The following is a 23,500-nucleotide window of genomic DNA, read 5'->3' as shown; positions in this document are numbered from 1 at the left end:
CTTTTCTTTTTGTGAATACAGACTAACACGGCTGCTACTCTGAAACCTGTCATTACTTTAGCTCTTTTCTTGTCCTGTGTATCTTAAAATAGGCAAAATGATTTATACTACTTGTAAAAGTTATAACTCCAAAGAAATTTGTATAGGTCCTTTTACATGACGTATGTTAGTAAACACAGTTATTTGGGCCCCGGAGTGCCTATGTGTTTCCCTCAGATTACGTATATATTGTTCAAAGAACCAAAGTCATTACAGTATCCCTTTACAGGTAACAGTATTTGATCTAAGTCTGGGCTTTTTCCTTTGCCTGCTTCACTTTATTAAGTGCTGACAATGTGCTTAGTGCTGTAGAAGACAAAGTAAAGCAGTCCCTGCTCCAAAGAACTCAAAATCTAATAGACCGACACCATGTAGATGGCATGCATTCAGAAACACTGAGGAAGGAGGAGCATTTCCCTCTCTGCACCTTTCATTTATAGGCATCAGACTTATTGCCTGCAGTAGCTCTGGATGCCATGAAACTAGCTGGCAACAAGAGTGTCTTCTGCTCTCTCTCCTCTTACACTGAGGTTCAAACGGATGCTCCCTGTCAGCTGATCCAACACACTTCCTCACCAAACATTTCCTTCCTGGTGCAGCACCTGAATTCCAACTGGGAGAATGGCGAAACAGGCTTCCAGCTGGATAGCAGGATTGTCTTCAAATGCACTCCAAGATTATTACACCAAGTAACTAGCATGGAGGATTGGGCTGAACCAGCCTATCCCTCACACAATACTTCCAGTAAAGATGCAGATGAATTATCCAGTTAACTGAGGCAGAAAAGCAAAAAGCCAAATCCTAAAGTCCTTAATCAGCTCGTAGACAACATTTCTGATGTCAGTGGGACTTTCATATGAGTAAGCTAACTTCAAGAGCTGGCTCAACAACAGCAGTACCTGCAACTTTCATGGCACTTAACATTTTCAGTGTGTTGCATAAACATGAACTAATTAACAATTTTAAGAGAAATTGAAAATATTTTTCTCAGCAAATATTGGAATTATTTCTTTAAAAGGGATAGCTTATCCATATTTTAATACATTAACAGCCCAGCAAATATGACCCTGAGTGAGTCCTTCACTGGACACCAGATGTAGTTCAGTACATCTGCAGTTTTGCAGCAGGTTCATTAGTGCTCGTTTCATTTCCTTCATTAGAGACAATAACAGATAAAATATCCTCATTTCCGTATTGCTCCTGACACGATGGCAACATGACCAGACTCTTGTATCTTAACTTTCACTTTTGCCGGGCACCAATGTGGGGTTGGAGGCACCTTGCACCAGCTCAGGAAAAAGGTTTCTGACAAATCATTTTTGAACCATACAAGTGATATTGCAATCATGCATACATTTGTTACATAAGTTACTGGATGTCCTATTTACTTTTTGAGCTTTAAACATTCGGATGTGTTCTCATCAAAGAGAAAACATTGAAACATTAATTTTAAAAAATAGAAAAGGCAAGACCAAGCATCAAACTGATGAAGTTACAAATTCAAGATGTCCTTACTTCCTGAACATAGTATTTTCCTATTTAAGAAGCTATTTTTAAAGTTATGGAATGCTCTCTCAAAGGAAGTATATTTAGGGCCCAATCTGCGCTCCTTACTCAAGCTATGGGAGCACATGAACAGGTCTCTAATATAACTTGACAATTTACATGCCCGTTTGTTGGTTCGTGACAGCAACGTGCTGGAGGGGGCACTTGGGGACACTTGCAAGCCCCTTGTTAAAATTCTGTTACCAAACTGAGGGCAAAGCTGGGATGATTTCTCTGCCTCTGATGGAGTCACCTCTACTCTGGATTCAGCTAAATCATCCCTGCCAGAAATAACTTCTCTCTGAGGCTCATAAATATGCTGCACAGGAGCAAACCACTTGTCTGTGGAATGCATCAAATGGCAGATATTTTCAAAAAACCCTGTCGGGTGTATACTGCTTGGCCCCCACTACAAAAGATACATCTTGCACACTGTGCATATAGAAATATATTCATGATAGATTGAAAGGAACAAATTATAAATGTTTCCTGCAAAATGTAGCTTAATATAAGCACAAGTGATGCTGCCTCCTTCATTGATTTCAGTCACAAAAAAGCATTTTTGTTTAAATGAGAAAACAAGTGAAGACTCCCCCAAACTTCAACCCTCCTCCTTACACAACTCACTGCCTTGACATGCAGGGTTTATTTCTGGGCCAAGGGAGGAAATAATTATGTTAAAATACCAGCAGTACATAACACAAGAACGAGGGGGGTCACACAATGAAATTACTAGGCAGCAGGTTTAAAACAAAAGGAACTACTTCTTCAAACAACACACAGTCAACTTGTGGAACTCTTTGCCAGGGGATGTTGTGAAGGCCACAAATATAACTGGGTTCAAAAAAGAACTAGATAAGTTCATGGAGGATAGGTCCATCAATGGCTGTCAAGATAGGTGGAGATGTAACCCCATGCTCTGGATGTCCCTAAACCACTGACTGCCAGAAGCTGGGACCGGACAAGAGGGAATGGATCACCTGATAATTACCTGTTCTGTTCATTCCCTCTGAAGCACTTGGCATTGGCCATTGTTGGAAGACAGGATACTGGGCTAGATGGACCATTGGTCTGACCCAGCATTGCCATTCTTATGTATATTCTTGCACATCTAATACAGTTATCACTTAAAGATGGATGTATATATTAAGGCAAGAGAATATGAACAAGATCACATCAGATATTGAATAAAGGTTATGTTTCTCATTAATGAACAGAACTAACTGAGCTGGTCTTTACTGTGATTTGTATAGAAGTTTATAAATAATAAAATGCTAAAATAATCACTGTATTTATTAAATTCCCTTCCCTTGTTAGAGCTCCACGAGTGCTGCAAAATCATTCATTGTAATTATAATAAACTGTAACTATAATAAGATCCCACTCAGTTATTGTTCCATCTTATTTCATAACATGACTTCAAACAGAATTCAGAGCATCTATCAATTATCAAAACTTGTTAACTCAGTAAGAACAATTGGTATCTCTCTCTTGACATTTTCTTCATAAATCTGCATACAGAAGAGATGGTGTTCTGAACTTTTTGAAAGTTATAATAACCTGTACACACATCTTCAGGTCAGACATTTCTTTGAAATTCACAATTCACAAATGTTTTGACACACAAGACCACTGCCACTTTGAACCTGCATTTTGAAACTATCATTTTGTCATTATCAGCAAAATTAACCTAAAAGAAGCAGATAAAACGCAATGAAGGTTTACATGTCACTATGCTGGAAGCTGTTATTGATGGGTATTTAATCTATAGACCTGTTTAAAGCTGATGGGTGTGCTTGACACCCTTTCTTCAGGTTAAATGAATTGTGATAGCTGGAAACAGTAGACATCACGAGGCAATGGGCAGCATGGCAAAGCTTGATCAGAAGCTAAGCTGTGTGGGCAGAGGGGTTTCCTGATTGCAAATACAGAAACTGGGGATGGTTTGGCATGCTGTCTGAGTGCAACAGAAAAGAAAATGAACAGTCAGTGATAGAAGCAGTTGTGAGCATGGCTCTGAGAAGGAACAAAGAGACAAAGCTCCTTGGGGCACAGCACTGATTGGAGGGTCAGACTTGGAAATTGTGAGAAAGGAAGCTACGTGTGATTGTTTGTTTCTACTGTGTTCAGGGAAACAGGACTTACTGTACATACTTTGTAAATAAACAGGATTGCAGCAAAGAATATACGTAACTTGTATTATCCATTTCTTCTCCTAACAGAAACATGTGGCAAGGCCCTAAATCAGTGGTTTTCAACTCTGGTCCACCGCTTGTTCAGGGAAAGCCCCTGGCGGGCCGGGCCAGCTTGTTTACCTGCCGCGTCCGAAGGTTCAGCTGATCGCTGTTCCCACTGGCCGCAGTTCGCCGCTCCAGGCCAATGGGGAATGCAGAAAGTGCTGTGGGCAGAGGGACGTGCTGGTTGCCCTCCCCGCGGCCCCCGTTGGCCTGGAGCGGCAAACCGTGGACAGTGGGAGCTGCAATCGGCTGAACCTGCAGATGTGGCAGGTAAACAAACCAGCTGGGCACGCCAGGGAATTTCCCTGAACAAGCGGTGGACCAGAGTTGAGAACCACTGCTCTAAATATTGGTTAACCACTCAAGTCAAAGGGACTACAATATCTTAACTTCCTAGGTCAGTAGTGTGATGTATGGAATTCGAGGGACACTTTAGGATATTATGAATACCAATATTATAAAATTGCAATGAATTATGCCAGATATGCCATGTAAGGTATTTGCAAAAATGTTACAATTTTCCAAATATGATAATCTTGTCTATATGTTCATATCACCTTTGTATTTTGGGTTATGGATATGTATGTATGTCTTTAGTTCAAAACTTGTGCTATGCTTCTGGATGACACCCTCCAGACAGTTTGGCACCAGTACTGCCTAGATTTGCTTGATGGCCCATTAAGGACCATCAGCTATATAACTGACCCATTGAAAGAAGGCAAGGGATACACCTTATGACTCAGAAAGGCGTGCAGGGGCATGCCTATGGACAGAACTCTAAGACTTCCAGGCCAGGTGCTGGACAGCTTGAGTTTGGAAAAAGGAAACACAAGCTGCATGGCAAAAGACTATAAAAAGCTGCATCTTCTGCTTTTTGTCTCCATTCCTGCTTCTTACCTGTGAAGTAACCTTTCTACAAATGAAGCTCTGAACAAAGGACTGAATGACCCATCCAAGCTGTGGATGTGCTCCAGAGAGACTTTCAAGCCAGCAAACTCACCAACACTGCTAGGAACCTGATGGACTTTGAAGTCTTTGTATGTATGTGACTGTTTTACCATTTAACATCTCTCTTCTTGTTCTTTCTTTACAATAAACCTTTAGTTTTAGACACTAAAGGATTGGCTGGCAGCATTGTATTTTGGGTAAGATCCAAACCTATACTGACCTGGTAACTTGGCTGGCCCTTTGGGGTCAGAAGAACATTTTGTATATGTGAATAGAGTTTTAAAATAACTTCTCACTGTACTGGACCTAGGTGCTGGCTAGGAGCCAGATGACTGGAATGCAAAAAAGCGGGCTGTGTGATTTCTTTTTTTGTTTCTTGATAACCTGGGGATCAGAAGCACAGTTTGTGACTGGTTGGGGAATTTAACTTTAGTGTTACCCACCAGTCTTGGGAATATCTGCTCTGCCTTTTGCAGCCTGCCCTGACCTTGGCATTTCCATTGAGGGCTACCCCAGGCATGCCAAGTAACAAGTATAGCAAATTTTTAAGGTTTCCAGCATGCATTAGTCCAATTATTATTTTTCAGAAACCAAAAAAAAAAATCAATTAAAAGTATCTTTTCAGAATATATGTAACTGCTGTAATATAAAAAAAATGGATTTGAAATAAGCTTTAATTGTGTATAGAAGCATACAGAAAGTTTGGTAAACTTATTTAATCAAAAATGGATATTTTGGGCCAAATTTTCAAAGCTATATTTAGATTCAGCTAGTTTGTATCTGCAAACAACCAATGTGCCGATGCAAATCAGGTACTGCACAGATACAATGCCAATTAAGTGCCCAGCTGGACATGCATACAAGCAAATACCTGATTTCCCCATGAACCCATCTGATATCGGCACAGATAAGTCAGGCGCACAAACTGCATGTGCACATATGCACTTTAGAGAGTTATTAAAAAAATATTATAGTTTAAGAAACATCTAACAAAAATATCAATGAGTTTGAGGATGAATAATGATTATGAATGGTGGTTATTACTAACTTTCTGCTACAATAAATAATCAGAATATAAACTGTCCATGAACAAATTGAGGCTGGAAATTAGGAGGTTTCTAACCATCAGCGTTGAGGTTCTGGAATAGCCTCCAAATATAAGTTGTAGGGACAAACAACGTAACTAGTTTGACCAGAGAGCTGGACACATTTTTGAGTGCAATTGTATGATGGGGTTGTTTGTGATGCTAGGGGGCAGGACTCCACAGCTCTGCGGCTCACTTCTGGTCTATGTCCTATGTTCCTAAAGCTCATACTTCAGGGTTTCAGCTGGCCACCAGCAGGAGTCTGGAAGAGATTCCTCCCCCTCCCACGTATTCTGGGAGGGATTTTTTTTATCTACTTCCTCTGAAGCATCAGGAGATGGCCAGGGCTGGAGATGAGACACAGGATGGGGTAGGCCAGGGCTCTGAGATGGCACTGAACATTCTCTCTCTCAGGTGCTTGGCTGGCTGGTTCCTGCTCACATGCTCAGGGTCTAACTCATGGCCACATGTGCGGTCAGGAAGGAATTTTCCCCCAGGTCAGTTTGGCAGAGGCCTTGGGGGTTTTCATCTTCCTCTGCAGTATGTGAGTGCCTTGTCAGGATTATCTGGGTATATGTCACTTAAACATTTCCTTTCCAGTGTGGGGGCCTCGAGCACTGGTGCACCTTGGTCCTCCTATTCTCTCCCTGTGACACATAATAGTTTAGTCTCCTGTAGGCTGTAAAACTTTGGACTCATTTTGGTTGTTGGGTTAGCGTGTGGATTCTGAGTGGTGTCAGTGGCCTGTGACAGATGATCAGGCTAGATGATCTCGTGGTCTCTCCTAGCCTTAAACTCTATGACTCTAAATAGAATATGTGAATGCACAATTTACAGTATTGCTTTATCCACTATTCAGGTAATAGTTCTGAAGCTCAATAACATCCACGTATTTGGTGTTCAACCAAATATTGCAATTAAAAATTCAGTACGTGCCTATGCTTCCTTGTCAATGGATCAGCCCCAAGAAGATGTATTTTCTGTCTGTAAGTTCAGCACTAAAGTGACTATTAGAGAGGCAGCAAGAGGCATAGTCCTAACTATCACAAGACCCAAAATTCTGTAATTTCTTTAACTTGTTAAGAGCAGAGGCTTGAAAAAAATTCAGATGCCTGCTTACTTGTGGGCAGCCCACATGTATGACTAACCCACCAGCCTCCTCATCTGATAATATGGCATCTTGTTAAATTCAGTTGTCAGGGGCATTATTTGCTGTAGTGACAACATTCAACATGGGTGGCTCCAGTTAGCTGAATACCTATAGGTCAGTCAAGAATTGTGGGATTCCTGTGAGTAAGCAAAATCTGTATTACTCACCCAACTCTAACTGACTTTCTCACATTAGCAAAATGAATTAAACCAGGTAAATAATGTCAATATTAGACATTTCCAATCTTGTTAATGGTTTGCTATTTATTCACTGCATTCAAAAAGGAAAAAAAGAGATTTCCCCCCAAATACATAAGAATATAAGAACGGCCATACTGGGTCAGACAACAGGTCCATCTAGCCCAGTATCCCATCTTCCGACAGTGGCCAATGCCAGGTGCTTCAGAGGGAATGAACAGACCAGGTGAATGTCAAGTGATCCATGCCCTGTCGCCCATTCCAAGCTTCTGACAAATAATCAGAGGTTAGCTTCATTAAAAGTTCCTATTAATAAAACAGTAAGGAAACATAACAGAACATAAATGAAAAATAATTTGAATTTTTAATTAATGCAAATTTGTCATATTTAGACTCGCTTTACTTTACAGCAGCTGGAATAGAAGTATTGTCAGGAGACTCCTTAAGATGTATGAGAACACCTTAATTTACAGTCTGTGCATGAACACACCTAAAATGCCAATACAACCCAGAGCCTATTGGATCATTGCACAATCCTAACAAAACTTTTAAAGATCTTGAGCCATCTTGTGAGTTTAATCCAAATCTGTTAATATTTTTTATAAAAAGCCTAATTCACACTTGTTCTTATGCAACTTCCTAATACTTGACAACAGGCAGAGCCAACTGATGCCCTAGGGATGATGTGGAGGACAGGACTAACATGGTCTCAAATATTCTACTAAACTGGAACACCTAAACACAGAGAAGTCCACCCTGAAGAGCTCAAAAAGAGGGAAAGGTCAACTGGCCCCAAAGACAGAAGGCCACTAGGTCACCCTCTTAGAAAACATCTCCAGGTAAACGTGTGGCACGCAGGGGATGTTGGACCCATAGGAAATGGATGGCTGGACCCTAAGTGACTGGACCCATCCACTCCTATTTCCTCACTAACTCGGTCTAAGTTAGAAAATTTTCATCTTTATAACACACCTCATGTCTTTCCAACACCAAAGGTGTTTACACTGGCGCCTCAAGTCTTTCCAACACCAAAAAGCCACAAAATTGGGTCACACTGTAATTCTGGAGTGATGGAACAGACCAAACCCACTAAAACTGCTCCATTGCAACTGGTGTTCCCAGCACAGCCCACAATGCTCCTGAAACCCTTTCATCGAGCAGACAGTGCAAGAGATCTCCTGTACTCCTGACAACTTTATTCTGAGCTTCTGAACCATCTGCAGTGTTATGCATACAAGATTTCAGTTTTATAAGGTGCAACACATGAAATCTTAAGGATGTTTTTGTTTCAGAAAAACAAGTATTTGTATGCAATACTATTGCCATTTCATTTTATAAAATACATATTTTATGTATTGAAAAATGCTTATTTATGTGGTTCATCTTTAAAAATAAATTGGCACAGACCCCCAAGCTGTAGATTGCTACTAATATAACCCCCTGCTCCGGGACCTCTGTTTGGCACTGTTGGATAGATACCAACAATGCACCGGCACTGCAGCAGCTGGAGGGCATGCTCTGTATGTCACTATTAACATATTTATACTAGCTAGCATGGATACACTGCAAGGTTACCAGCTACACCCATTGTAAGCTGTAACAGTACAATTGTCTAGTGTAGACAGGGCCAAATGAGAAGTGAATGCTTGGTCACACACAGGAGTGTGTGTCCTTTTATTTCTCCTTCTCATTATGCTTAGGATGGAGAGATGCCAGGCCAGGAGGGTCTTTTTGTTAATCCATGTGAGGCCAAAGGGGAATGAGAAGGATGAGCCAGTGGCAGGTATTTCTAGTCCTCTTTATGTAGCCGGGGGACAGAGTGTTTCCCTTTCCACGCTTTCCCTTTCCAGCAGGCAGACATGGGAAGGGTTCTTTTCCCTCCTCCACAGAGTATACTAGTTCCAAGGGATTTTTCTCTCTCAGTCCTCCTTCTGTGGTTAGGAGAGCGGTGTTGGCTTACAGGTTGGCTTACAAGAGATATATGTCCTATTCTTCAAATTTCATATTGAGTTCCTTCACCGACAAGTGCTTTGAATATTAAACTGACATGCAATCTAGAGAGATCACTTCATGCCCGTGCAGCCCTTTCTCAGGATAAACCCAGCATCACTAAACAGTTTAGAATAGGAAGTGATTACATTTTCCCAAAGGGAAAACAGGACACCACACAGGGCCGGCCTGGGGACCCCCCTCTCCTCCCCTCCCCGGTGTGTGCGGCCGGCTCAAGCCCCCCTTCCCCTCCCGCCCAAGGTCCACCTGCCCAAGGCCCTCCTCTCCCCCACCCACGTGGGACCAGCCTGAAGCAGCTCCCACTGCCTGCCCACACGAGGCAGGGCTGGCCTGGCTCGAGCCACTCCACCCCTTATCTCCTCATGTTCCTCTCTGCCAGGAGTCACACCCCACCATTTTGGCAAAACTGGGCATTTGTCCTGTTGGCAAGAGCTAATGGGACAAATGCCCAGTTTTGCCAAAAAAGTCAGCATGGCCAGAACAGGGCTTGAAAAGAGAGACTGTCCTGGCCCAAATGGGACATATGGTAACCCTAGAAGGGAACAATAACTTATTCAACAGAAAATACAGGGAGAAGAATAGGCCACTAGAATGTGATTATCCATACTGGCATTTGTCCAGAACCTCAAAGTTCATACTGTTGCATGATGGGGTATACCAACCCCACCCTGAGTCACCAAGGACTAATGAGCTGTTATGGGCCCACTCAGCCACACTAAACCTGCACTCACTGTCAGTTCATAGAATCATAGAATATTAGGCTTGGAAGGGACCTCAGGAGGTCATCTAGCACAACCCCCTGCTCAAAGCAGGACCGATCCCCAATTAAATCATCCCAGCCAGGGCTTTGTCAAGCCTGACTTTAAAAACTTCAAAGGAAGGAGATTCCACCACCTCCCTAGGTAACGCATTCCAGTGTTTCACCACCCTCCTAGTGAAAAAGCTTTTCCTAATATCCAACCTAAATCTCCCTCACTGCAACCTGAGACCATTACTCCTTGTTCTGTCATCTGCTACCACTGAGAACAGTCTAGAGCCATCCTCTTTGGAACCACCTTTCAGGTAGTTGAAAGCAGCTATCAAATCCCCCCTCATTCTTCTCTTCCGCAGACTAAACATCCCAAGTTCCCTCAACCTCTCCTCAGAACTCATGTGTTCCAGTCCCCTAATCATTTTTGTTGCCCTTCGCTGGACTCTTTCCAATTTTTCCTCATCCTTCTTGTAGTGTGGGGCCCAAAACTGGACACAGTACTCCAGATGAGGCCTCACCAGTGTTGAATAGAGGGGAACGATCACGTCCCTCAATCTGCTGGCAATGCCCCTACTTATACAGCCCAAAATGCCATTGGCCTTCTTGGCAACAAGGGCACACTGTTGACTCATATCCAGCTTCTCGTCCACTGTAACCCCTAGGTCCTTTTCTGCAGAACTGCTGCCGAGCCATTCGGTCCCTAGTCTGTAGCGGTGCATGGGATTCTTCCGTCCTAAGTGCAGGACTCTGCACTTGTCCTTTTCGAACCTCATCAGATTTCTTTTGGCCTAATCCCCCAATTTGTCCAGGTCCCTCTGTATCCTATCCCTACCCTCCAGCGTATCTACCTCTCCTCCCAGTTTAGTGTCATCTGCAAATTTGCTGACGGTGCAATCCACACCATCTTCCAGATCATTAATGAAGATATTGAACAAAACTGGCCCCAGGACCGACCCTTGGGGCACTCCACTTGATACCGGCTGCCAACTAGACATGGAGCCATTGATCACTACCCATTGAGCTCGACAATCTAGCCAGCTTTCTAGCCACCTTATAGTCCATTCTTCCAGCCCATACTTTTTTAACTTGCTGGCAAGAATACTGTGGGAGACAGTGTCAAAAGCTTTGCTAAAGTCAAGGAACAACACATCCACTGCTTTCCCTTCATCCACAGAACCAGTTATCTCGTTATAGAAGGCAATTAGATTAGTCAGGCATGACTTGCCCTTGGTGAATCCATGCTGACTGTTCCTGATCACTTTCCTCTCCTCTAAGTGCTTCAGAATTGATTCCTTGAGGACATGCTCCATGATTTTTCCGGGGACTGAGGTGAGGCTGACTGGCCTGTAGTTCCCAGGATCCTCCTTCTTCCCTTTTTTAAAGATGGGCACTACATTAGCCTTTTTCCAGTTGTCCGGGACTTCCCCCGATCGCCATGAGTTTTCAAAGATAATGGCCAATGGATCTGCGATCACATCTGCCAACTCCTTTAGCACTCTCGAATGCAACGCATTCAGCCCCCATGGACTTGTGCACGTCCAGCTTTTCTAAATCGTCCCGAACCACTACTTTCTCCACAGAAGGCTGGTCTCCTCCTCCCCATGCTGTGCTGCCCAGTGCAGTAGTCTGGGAGCTGACCTTGTTCCTGAAGACAGAGGCAAAAAGAAACCCTTCTTGTTACTCTTAACATCTCTTGCTAGCTGCAACTCCAGGTGTGATTTGGCCTTCCTGATTTCACTCCTGCATGCCCGAGCAATATTTTTATACTCATCCCTGGTCATTTGTCCAATCTTCCACTTCTTGTAAGCTTCTTTTTTGTATTTAAGATCAGCAAGGATTTCACTGTTAAGCCAAGCTGGTCGCCTGCCATATTTACTATTCTTTCTGCACATCGGGATGGTTTGTCCCTGTAACCTCAATAAGGATTCTTTAAAATACAGCCAGCTCTCCTGGACTCCTTTCCCCCTCATGTTACTCTCCCAGGGGATCTTGCCCATCAGTTCCCTGAGGGAGTCAAAGTCTGCTTTTCTGAAGTCCAGGGTCCGTATTCTGCTGCTTTCCTTTCTTCCTTGTGTCAGGATCCTGAACTTGACCATCTCATGGTCACTGCATCCACTTTAGCTTCCCCTACTAATTAAGAAAGTGGTCGTTAAAAGGGGAGGAGCAGCTCAGTTGCTGGCTGACCAAGGAGGAGAATAGACCTCTTGTCCTTTGCTCCTTGGTTCCTTGAGGGAAAGGGCCAGCTCAGGACCTCTGCAGATTGCAGACTGCTGGAGCCTCTCCAGAGGAAGGAAAGCCTGGCCCAAAACTACAGAGTCTTGGGACTATTTTTCTTTACTTCTTTATAAAAGGACTATTGGCCAGGCTAGAAGATGCCTGAGGGGCCTGCTGACACTCTTGCAGGGAACTCCTGCCTAGAAGAGGTGTGGGGAACTGCATCAAACTCTGTGGACTTCTTGCACCCAACTCAAGCCTGCCCTGTTGTGTGTCTGAGACCCTGAAGAGTGTATGGTCACATGTGATGGAGAATGTGGACATGATCTCCCCCTCTAATGAAGGGAGAAGCCTGAGTCACCCAGATCTTCAGGTACACCAAAGTGGAGAGTCAGGAGGAACTTGCCTTGCTGGGAACCACCTGGACCTGAATGAGTAGGTGGCTCAGAACCAATAGCAGCAGCAGCAGCAGCAGCAGCAACAGCAAGTGGCTCAGCAACAAAAGATCATCCCTCACAGTTTATGTATTGCAGATTCTTGAAGTGTAGATTCAAAATTCTGATTTGGACCTTCTGTGTTTGCTGTAAGAGTATCTCAAGTGTCACCATAAAGATCTAGATACAAACATGTTCATGAAAGATATCAAAGCTCAACCACTGCCTGTACATTACGACTTGATAAATGCAGGCATTCTTGTACACAGTGGAGGAATGGCTACTCATACTCATCTGAGGCCAGATCCTCAGCTGTTGTACATGGTCACAGCTCAACTGACATCATATAACTTACAAACAATTTACTCAAGTAGAGGACCTGGCCCCCAGTCTTTCAAATTCTGGCTACATCTTTTTTGCAACAAGACACTATCATACTTTGCCACAAGGCCCTAACAATTAAATACTGTAGAATCCACTTAATTGGTACACTTTGGTGTGAACAGAAATGTGTCCATAAAGTAATTGTCTCAGTTAAGAGTAGCTCATACAAGTATATTGTGCTGGGAAACAGTCACAGTACTGAGAGTATAAATTAAATTTAGACTACATTAAGAGAAGAGTGCCTCAGTCTGCAGTCATAATAGATCGGAAAGCAGCATGAAGTGAGCAAAGAGTCACCAGTGTGAAGAGAAAAGGAGTACTTGTGGCACCTTAGAGACTAACAAATTTATAGTACTCATTTTCTTTTTGCGGATACAGACTAACAGGGGTGCTACTCTGAAACCAGTGTGAAGGTTATGCAAATAAACACCAATTCACACTTCTTAACTACTGTGAATAGGCTTTCAAACAATACTAACCCAGTCCTTTAGTCTTTTCACAACTGGCCATTCCCTTAACCCATTGTTTAGTGTAAGGGAAATACACTATATTCAATCTTTCCCTATGAATCATCAGGTGGTATGCTATTAAATGCATTCCAAGTTCCTTGAACTCAAAAACCAACAGACTTTAGTAGTGGTCCATATTCCTGGGAGTGGAATGAAAGACTGTAGTGCTTATTGATCATCTAACCCCACTCCAGTCCACACAGAAAAATCTCCCATCCAGGTCTGAGGGTGCCTTAAACCCAGATTAACATACAAGGCTGAAGGCATAGGTCTGAGCCAAGGTTTTGCCTCCCTCTGGGCTGGCAACACGTCTACTTTACAGTGAGGGTAAAAAAGCCCAGGAACTGTTACTCCTCCAATGTCTTCCCACAATTCTACCTGGGCCAATTTTTCTTGTCCTCTCCCTCTCTACCGCCTCCCTTCTTCTGCACCAAAGTCACCTGCACTGGGGTGGTGTTTAAACTCCACATTGGCTACTACATTTCTTCTGCGCTTCCACAGCATTTGAACACAGATGCCATCTGAGAAATTCTTCTCCCAGCATGCTGCCAGCTGGTGAGAAACTGACACCAAGCTTCTGGTGAACCTCTGGTGTGAGGTCAGTTAGACCCATAATTTAAGAAAAATCAGCAGTTCTAAGAGGAAATTTCCAAACAGCTGGCAGCAGCATAATTCAGCAGATAGGATCTCACTGCAGGAGAAAAATCAGATTCCTGAAGACCATGTACAGGAAAGTCAAGGGGATCACAACGCCACACCTGGCATATCACCAAAATTGTGCCCATTCTACAAAGCGTTTGAATGGATGCTTGACTCCACCCCAAGCACAAAACACACTTTCCTGCTGGATGGGCTTTTGAAGGAGGAGGAGATCATAGAGGAAGTAAGGCAGCCTCAGCAGAGACTAGAGGCAAAGGGAGTAGACCACACAGAGCTGATGCTTGCCCATATGCCACTTTGGGGCACACTCAGGAGTTTCTTGCACCAGACCCCCAGGAACTCTACAAGGAAGAGGTGACGGGAAGGACCCAGGATGATCTGGCATTTCTGCAGGTGGGCAGGAAGCAGAGTGTGTAGAGATGTTTGCTATTGTTATTAGTGATATTACAAGATGGGGGGTAGGGCTTTGCCTGTTTAAGGCCAATCTCATTAATGATGTTACATGCTGTGGGCAGAATCTGCTCCATTTTGCCTTTGTCCCTCTTCTTCTCCTCCCCACACACTAACACCTATGAGTTAAGATGGATTACAAGTGGAAGAGAGAGGGGAGAATTCAACATGCAGACAGTGATTTGCTGTGGCACAAATTACTGTGCAAAGCAGGGATTATTAAGTACAAGTAGAGCAATGCCCGCAAACACAGGGACATAGATGGCACAGGCATATATATTTTACTCAGTGCTTTTTCTCACATTGACATTAGCACTAAAACTCATTCAGAGGCAGCCTAGATATTAACTCCACTGCATTACCTGTGTTGGTATTAAGTCCAGAGCACTTGCAAAGTCTCTAGAACCACAGTGTCAGTTAAGAGCTGCTGCTGAAGATGAAGTGGGGATTGTGGTGGAAAGGTACATCTGTGGTACTTCTAAGCAGCTGCATCCTAGTTTATGTTTGCCCAAATTTTCTCCACTCCTGTGTTATACCTTTCTGAAGAATCCATTATTAAATAGCAGTTCCCCATGTAGGTACTTACAGAATATAATCAAGTCACCCCATAACTTTCTCTTTGTTAAGATAAATAGATTGAACTTTGTGAGTCTATTGTTTACTAATCCTTAAATCATTCTCATGGCTCTTCTCTGAACCTTCTACAATTTATCCACCTCTTTCTTGAATTAGGGACATGAGAACTGACCACAGTATTCCAGCAGTGGTTACACCAGTGTCAAAGAGGTAAAATAACATCTCTACTCCTACTTGACATTCCCCTGTTTATGCATCCATTAGCCCTTTTGGCCATAGCATGGAACTGGGAGCTCATCTGCAGCTGATTACCTACCATGTCCCCCACATTTTTTTTCCCTGAGTCGTTGCATCCCAGGATATAGTTCCCCATCATGTGAGTATGGGCTACATTCTTTGCTCTTAGATGTGTACATTTACATTTAGCCATACTACATTAGCAGGCTGAAAACAAACAAAAGGAAATACTTCTTCACATAACACAGAATCAACCTGTGGAACTCGTTGCCAGATGTTTGAAGGCCAAAACTATAACTGGGTTAAAAAAACAATTAGATAAGTTCATGGAGGATAGGTCCATCAATGGCTATTAGCCAAGATGGTCAGGGATACAACTCCATGCTCTGGGTGTCCCTAGCCTCCGACAGCCAGAAGCTGGGAATGGACAACAAGGGATGGATTACTCAATAATTGCCCTGTTCTGTTCATTCCCTCTGAAGCACCTGGCATTGGCCGCTGTCAGAAGACAGGTTACTGAGATAGATGGCCCATTGGTCTGACCCAGTATGGCTGTCCTTATGTTCTTAAAATGCATATTGTTTGCTTGCTCCTAATTTACCAAGCGGTCCTGATTGCTCTACGTCAGTGATCAGTCCCCAATTTTTGCATCATCTGCAAACTTTATCAGTGATGATTTTATGTTTTCTTCCAGATCATTAATAAAAATGTTAAATAGTGTAGGAACAGGAACAGATCGCTGTGGAACCCCACTAAAAATACACCTATGCAATGATGATTTGGCATTTATAATTACATTTTAAGACCTATCAGTTAGCCGGCTTTTAATCCATTTAAGGTGTGCCACATTACTTTTATATCTTTCGAGTTTTTTAATCAAAATGTAATGCAGTACTAAGTCAAATGCATTACAGAAGTCTAAATATATTATTTCAACAGTATTGCGTTTATCAACCAAACTTGTAATTTTGTTTTTTAAAAAAGATGTTGAGTTAGTTTGACAGGATCTATTTTCCAAAAAGCCATGTTGATTGGCATTATTTATAGTATATTCCTTTAACTCTTTATTGATAGAGTCTCAAATCAGCCGCTCCATTATCTTGCCCAGGATTGATGGCAGAGTGACAGGCCTATAATTACCAGGGGCATCCCATTTATCCTTTTCAAATATTGGCACAACATTAGCCTATTGGAACTTTTCCAATGTTCCAAGACTTACTGAAAATTAACTTTAACAGTCCAGTGAGCTCTCAGCCATGTCTTTTACAACTCTTGGATGCAAGTTATCTTAATGTATCAGTTTCTTAATTTCAGATAATTTTAAACTAATGTTTCTTTTCTCTAATGTAAAGATCACTAACTTCAATATCAATTAAGTATTCAGGGTACAAATATGCACCCATTTACTCAAACTCACTCTTCAGTAGATTCAAGGAGAGCCCTGCAATTGCATTTGAGGTTTAAATATCATGGCGATAAAAAGCCACTGCTGAAATCTATATGAGGACTCCCAATCGTGCTACACCAATGGGATTTTTTTCCCTAAAATTCCCAGGGTAGATAATGCCTAGGTCAGTGGTTCTCAAACTTTTGTACTGGTGATTCCTTCCACATAGCAAGCCTCTGTGTGCGACCCCCATTTTAAATTAAAAATACCTTCTTTACATATTTAACACCATTATAAATGCTGGAGGCAAAGTGGGGTTTCGGGTGGAGGCTGACAACTTGTGACCCCCATGTAATAATCTCATGACCCCCTGAGGGGTCCTGACCCCCAGTTTGAGAACCCCTGGCCTAGGTGAAAATTAAACTCAGATACACTGCAGATATAAATATGAGCATTCTACATTATGACAAACAGATTTGATAGAACTGTACAGGGTTTGCCATCTCCTGAACATCCCCTTGTGGCCAGAGGCCATTCTGCAGCAACCTGCCTCTGTTTCCTCCTTTTCAGGGCCCCTCACACAGATTCCACACACTTTTTCTGTGGTCAAAATACCTGTCCTTGGGGTCAGGGTTTAATTAATAGTCCCAAATTAAAGTCCAACAAACAAACATTTCTCTTCTGACTCCCAGGCCTTCCTGCCTGTAGAGGTTTTGCAGTCTTTTCCCCTACTTGCTCAGGATCTCTCCTGCCTTAGGAGGCTACTTCCAGTCCTTGCTAGCTGGAATCTTAATCCCAAATCTCATTCTTAGCAGTCTCCGCTTTCCTGAGCATTCCCTTCTCTGCAACTTCCAGCTGCTCTTTATAGGGGAATCACCTAACCCCTCTCAGGTGTGCCTCTTTTAGTAATCAGGGTCGGGGAGCCCCAGATCGTCTATCCCTTACAGGGAAAGCCACCCTGCTACCATAACATATGGCAAATAGTGCTGAGCAGCAGAATAATTTATGTACAAAACAGAAATGCTGCTATTTTTGCAGAGGACAGGATATAGATTCAGGTCTTCACCCTCATCCTGAGCCACTAATGGGCCTCCTCAGCCTGCAGCCAAGTCATGGGCTATATATTGTGTTTTGATTATTATTATAATATATTTAAATACTGCATACATTTGTTATTAATATAACACACATATAAATTCCCTTTCTTAGTACATTGAATAATTTTATAATCATACCTGATGTATTCCATTAAATCAGTTTTACATTAGACAAATATATTGTACTTTTCTCATTTTAAACATGCATGGTCTTCCCTTCCATCCTGCTCTGTTTCCAGAGAACATTTTGTTCTGTGTATTTTCTACGGTTGGATAAATTATATATATGAAAAAAAAAAAAAACTTATTCAATGAGTTTAGCCCATTTTTCTGCTGATGAACAATCCACAAACTGATCTCACTTTTTCAGAATTAGTTATTGATGATACTTTGTTCAATTGCTTTCCCAACCAAAGTCTAACGTAGATATTATCCTCAAATTGAACACTACTATTTTTTAATATTTGTTATTATGTCTCATAAAAGTCACATATTTTTGTTTCTGCTCTCTGATTGGATGAAAAACCAGGAAAATCACATAGTGAATCAGATTTCACAAACACGATCACAAATACATTTCCGCACTATCTGGCCAGCTGTAGTGCTTTCTATCCAATAACTGCATTAGCAAAAGATTCCACAGACTAGTTTCCCATAAAACATATATCTGAGGATTTATCTTTTATTCATTGACAAGGACATCTCATCTATGGACCCATTTTCTGATAACAGTAATCAAAACACTATTCTGCGAAAGTTATATTTTATAACATTTATTAACCTATATTTACTTTCATGACTGTATTTAAAAATTTCATCTTTTGATTGGAAACGATATGCACTCAGAAAATTCACTTTTTTCGCAAGGTCAAAATTGCAGTACTTTGGCCTCCATTTCACACACCAGAGGTATAGAAAGAAAAATCAATATAATCAGTTTACTGAGTTGTATTTATCAAGCTGAAAAGGAGTTGTTTTCAGAGAGATACACATATTTACAGAGAACAAAAAAACAGTGTAAACCTATTGTTTAACTTGGCTTATTTAAAAGAAAGTGTAGACAAGAGAATCACTGCGGGCCCAATTATCTGACTTTTACTCATGTGGGAAAATCCTGGCCCCACTGACGTCAATGGCAAAACTCCCACTGACTTCAAAAAGGGCGCAGAATTTCACCCTCAGTGAATAGTTTCACTGAATATGGGTGGCAAAATCTAGTTCTTAGTTTTAGCAGAACTTGTCAATTCTTGTGAAATTTAGACGACCACCACATTTTTTATACTGTGTCCCTTTTTTCCCCTCTGCTTCCCCTTCTGATTCTGCTACCCGAACACCTTTGTTTTAATCCAAGAGAACAAGTGAAATTTTTCATATGGAGCCTGAAGCCCTGGATATCTACCAAGCAAAAGGGTGTTTAGCTCTTTGCTTACAGGATAAATACATCACCTTCCCAATGTGGTTAAGAATCTTTAATAGGAGCAGAAGATCTGAAGTTATTATACAGTAAAAGTATGTTTCAACAAAGCTCCATGACAATTTTAATGAAATAAAAATGAGGAAATCCTCAGAGCACCCTAATTTCCATGAAACTGTTATGAAATCTAGACCTATGTATTGCCTTGTCTCAGCTAAACTCTATTAACACAGAGGAAATAAAATCTTTGTTTAGGTGGAGTTAAGGTTCCAGGCACTTCATAGTGCCCTTTACACAGCTTGTAACCTTCTAGAACAGTGGTTCCCAAACTTGTTCTGCCGCTTGTGCAGGGAAAGCCCCTGGCGGGCCAGGACGGTTTGTTTACCTGCCGCGTCAGCAGGTTTGGCCGATCGCAGCTCCCAGTGGCCGCAGTTTGCTGCTCCAGGCCAGTGCGGGCTGCTGGAAGCGGTGCGGGCCGAGGGACGTACTGGCCGCCGCTTCCAGCAGCTCCCATTGGCCTGGAACAGCGAGCCGCAGCCACTGGGAGCCGCGATTGGCCGAACCTGCGGACGCGGCAGGTAAACAAACCGGCCTGGCCCGCCAGGGGCTTTCCCTGCACAAGCGGGGGAACAAGTTTGGGAACCACTGTTCTAAAATGTGAGGGGACAATTTCAAAAACTCAGATGTTGGGAAACTAGGAAATGTTGAGTTCTAAGCCCCCTTAAAAGCATCAGTGTACTATTACAAGCAAAACATGAATGTAAGAAAACCAGTCAATACAGTTAAGGTTGTGGTAAGAAAGAAGTGTCAACTTAACTGCCCCTCATGGGGCTGGCAACAGGAAACAGCACAGTAATTTATCCATTTCTGTATATCCATCACAACCCAAAATCATCATTCCTCTCAATGCACTTCAATGAGCCATCACAGTTGTCTATGCTGCACCACTGATCTGGGAAGTAGTTGCAAATGATTGGCAGAGATCACACTACACAAAAAAACACTTAAGAAGAACTTAGAAAACCAGGCAATGCAGAGTTGGTGCATAGGAACTGTCACTAACTCTGCATTGCCTGGTTTTCTAAGTTGGTGTTTTGTTTTTTTCTTATAACACTAATGATCTTATAAGTGGAACCTTAATGTTATATTTTCTGGTCACAGAATATCTGAGCTTTTGGAATTGACATATTTCTAGAAGAACACAAGGTGCACAAGGCATTATGGAGTGTCTGGAAAGTTATTCCACATAAAACATGTTTTTGCATGTAACTTCACCATTAGAAAAAGTGAGTGTAGTGAAAGGGGCTTGGTCGAGAAACATCTTTGCGGGGGCCTGGGCTGGCTTTCTTGGAGCTGCTGAGCACCCTGTTCTTGCTGATAGGGGGATATACGAGTTATGAATGGCACAGAAATTAACAGCAGCGATTAGAAGACAAAACTTGAACTCCTGGCCTCTTGGCCCCTAGTCCAGGACAGTTTTCCCTAAGCTACAGAATGTTTGTGGGGAACTCAGTCTCCCTTTCTCACCCCACACTAGCTGGAAGCCTGCACACAGTGGTATTGGTCCATGCAGGACTGCAGTGGTCTCACTATTGCTACACTACTCCATGGAACCAGAAATAAAGTCTAACAACTTATTAATTTGACTCAGAGCCTTGTTCTGGTACCGGACACTAGAACTCTGCAGGGATAGTCCAGGTTGCTGAGGAAGTTTCATGTGGTTATTGCCCATAATTTCCCCCCACACACATATTTCTGCACAAGAAACCGTTGTAAGAAAATTGAAATATTAGGAGCATACAATATGGGGAAGAGGGCCGTGTCTTTGGGAACTCCTTGACCAAATGACTAAATTTTCACCATAAACTTTACCCTGGGCCCCAAAGTGTCCATCTGGGGTCACTCTGTATGTTTATTTTTGAGAGGGTTGAGGATTTAGCTTTAACCAGACATTCTGTTGCAACCTAATCTACTTGTCTCCCCATAATCCATCTTGCTTGTATGTTCTATATTGAGCAGTTCCCTAAGGTTGTATGTGATTTGTTTAGAGACCTCTGCATACATGTTAGCATACATGAAGTAACATTTGTCAGGCAGCAACTGCAAATGAAGCAAAATCTCTTTATTCCTGGCTTTACTCTGCAGGAAACTCCCACTCAAGTTTCCCTAACACGCCATGCAATCTTACTAATTCTTTCATTCTGTTAGTCTCTCAGTGTTGGATGGAAAGGTAATGCAGTCTGTTCCGTATAAAAAGGAATCCTAAATAAATGATAGTGATGCACTTCACAAAAATTTGAATGGAAGACTACGAAAGGGCCAGCAACCTCAAATCATTTTCTGTCCTAAATGACCTATACTGACCTTTGCAGGTTTTTGAAAATGGGTAGTGATAAAGAACATTAATTCAACTATAGCAGATGAATTATAGCATGAGATATATTGGTGTCACTCAAGGTCACTTTTGCCTCTGAGATATCACTACTTTTGGGGGATTGATAGAACAGTAATTATAGAAATGAATGTATAGACTAGTTACAAGGAACAGCTGCTTCTTTTGCACCTGTGTACTTATTAAGCAATTATTCCAAATAAATAAAAGATTATTATGTGCTGAGCCTGTGATCCTAGGTAATACTTACAGCAACTGCCTCCAGGATTTGTTTAACAGCATCGGCAGCATCTCGCTCACTGTAATATCCTTTTTCCACAATCCTAGAAAGAAGCAGGAGATACCGCTCAGACTCAGATATAGATAAGCATGCAATGTAGGTAAATGCTTCATAAAAAAATTAATCAGAAATAATCAAATTCGGACATGTCAGGTAGGCTGCAATGCTCTCTGCAGAATCAAAATTGCAGATTTCTGATGGTTAAAGCTAGGTCTATACATCTGTACTTTACCTGCGGTTCCTAGTTAACATAAAAAAAGAGGATTTTTAAATACCAGTTTATTGTTGTAGAAGTAAAATCATAACTACTAATAAAGTCTGCAAAAGAAAGGTATTAGAACTCTATAGGATGATGAATTTTAGAAAATCCCAGCTAGCCAAATCATCTATAACATCTTTTGGGGATGCTTTCCTACATTTATATTTAGTTTAAGCCATTCTTCTAAAAATGATGTGCCATCCATTTGCAATGTCCCACTAAGATCTGTTCTTCACAGTCAAGCTAGGGTGTTTGGTGTTAGAACCTGCCGGCTGCAAATTATCCATGTAGCAATCTGCTGATTTGTCCTCTACAATGCAAGACTTTATTGTTCTTTAATTCATAAAGCCCAGTACAGTATGTGCATATTGCTCATGACAATTAATAGCCTGATTTTTCAAAAATGCTGAGCACCTGCAGCTCATAGTGAATTCAACGGGCTTTGTTGGTACCAGGAACCTCTGAAAAATCTAGTGACTAAATCTTCTTTTCTAACATTGATTCAACTCTTTATCAGAGAAAAATATATGTGTTTAAAGAGTGTTCTCTTTGGAAGTGTTCTCTTTTAAACAATGGTACATTAATATATAAATGCCTTTTTTAAAAAAATGGGTAGCAGCAATGACAGAATTTCTGGTGCCTGATTCAGGGTTTCATGTTCTGGGACATTCTGGAAGACCATAAACTAATATTACTGAATGAAACAAAATATGAAAACACAGTTAAATAAGAAAATTTTAAAAAAATAAATAATTATAATCATTTAGTATTTTGGGGGTTTAAAAACTGAATTAATTTTCAAAGCCCAGCACAACAAATACGTTGCACTCAGGTCATATATTGTTACTTGAATATAAACTAGTAAACTATGTACAAAAAATTTAGAAGATTTATATCACTGAACACTTAGAAAAATTCTTCATTTAAGAACTCCCCCAGTAGTACTCTTGTCAGTATTTTCTAACAGCATTCATGACCAACAACATTTCTCTCTAACAGAGTTACACCAAAGACACATTTGACCGATAGGTTTGATTATTTTATTGATTTTTAAAAGCTCAACCTGACATATACCGATTTTTTTGTCTTAGATACAGTACATAGAGGTGCATGGCTGTGTACTTTCAGTAAGATCAATGACTGCAAGCTGTGTGACTGATTTTAGTGATAAGGCAGAACAAGCTTCCACATACCTGGAGCAAGGTTGAGAATCTGATTTATTGAGGAGGGGAACACTTGGCATAT

General features: G+C 41.7%; 1 protein-coding gene across 1 annotated transcript in view; it reads right to left on the bottom strand.

Moving 5' to 3' along the window:
• The window catches only part of CAMK4 (calcium/calmodulin dependent protein kinase IV), a 303,137-nt gene that overhangs the window by 85,023 nt on the left and 194,614 nt on the right, over positions 1 to 23,500 (bottom strand). The window contains exon 5 of the mRNA XM_077816343.1: positions 21,967 to 22,039. Within this exon, the coding sequence (XP_077672469.1) occupies positions 21,967 to 22,039 (73 nt within the window). The remainder of the gene's footprint in view (positions 1 to 21,966; positions 22,040 to 23,500) is intronic.

The sequence above is a fragment of the Eretmochelys imbricata genome, chromosome 5 (genome assembly GCF_965152235.1).
Source record: "Eretmochelys imbricata isolate rEreImb1 chromosome 5, rEreImb1.hap1, whole genome shotgun sequence".
In the NCBI taxonomy this organism is placed as follows: domain Eukaryota; kingdom Metazoa; phylum Chordata; order Testudines; family Cheloniidae; genus Eretmochelys; species Eretmochelys imbricata.
The sequence above is the reverse complement of the archived record's forward strand: the minus strand, read 5'-3'. Positions and strand labels throughout refer to the sequence as shown.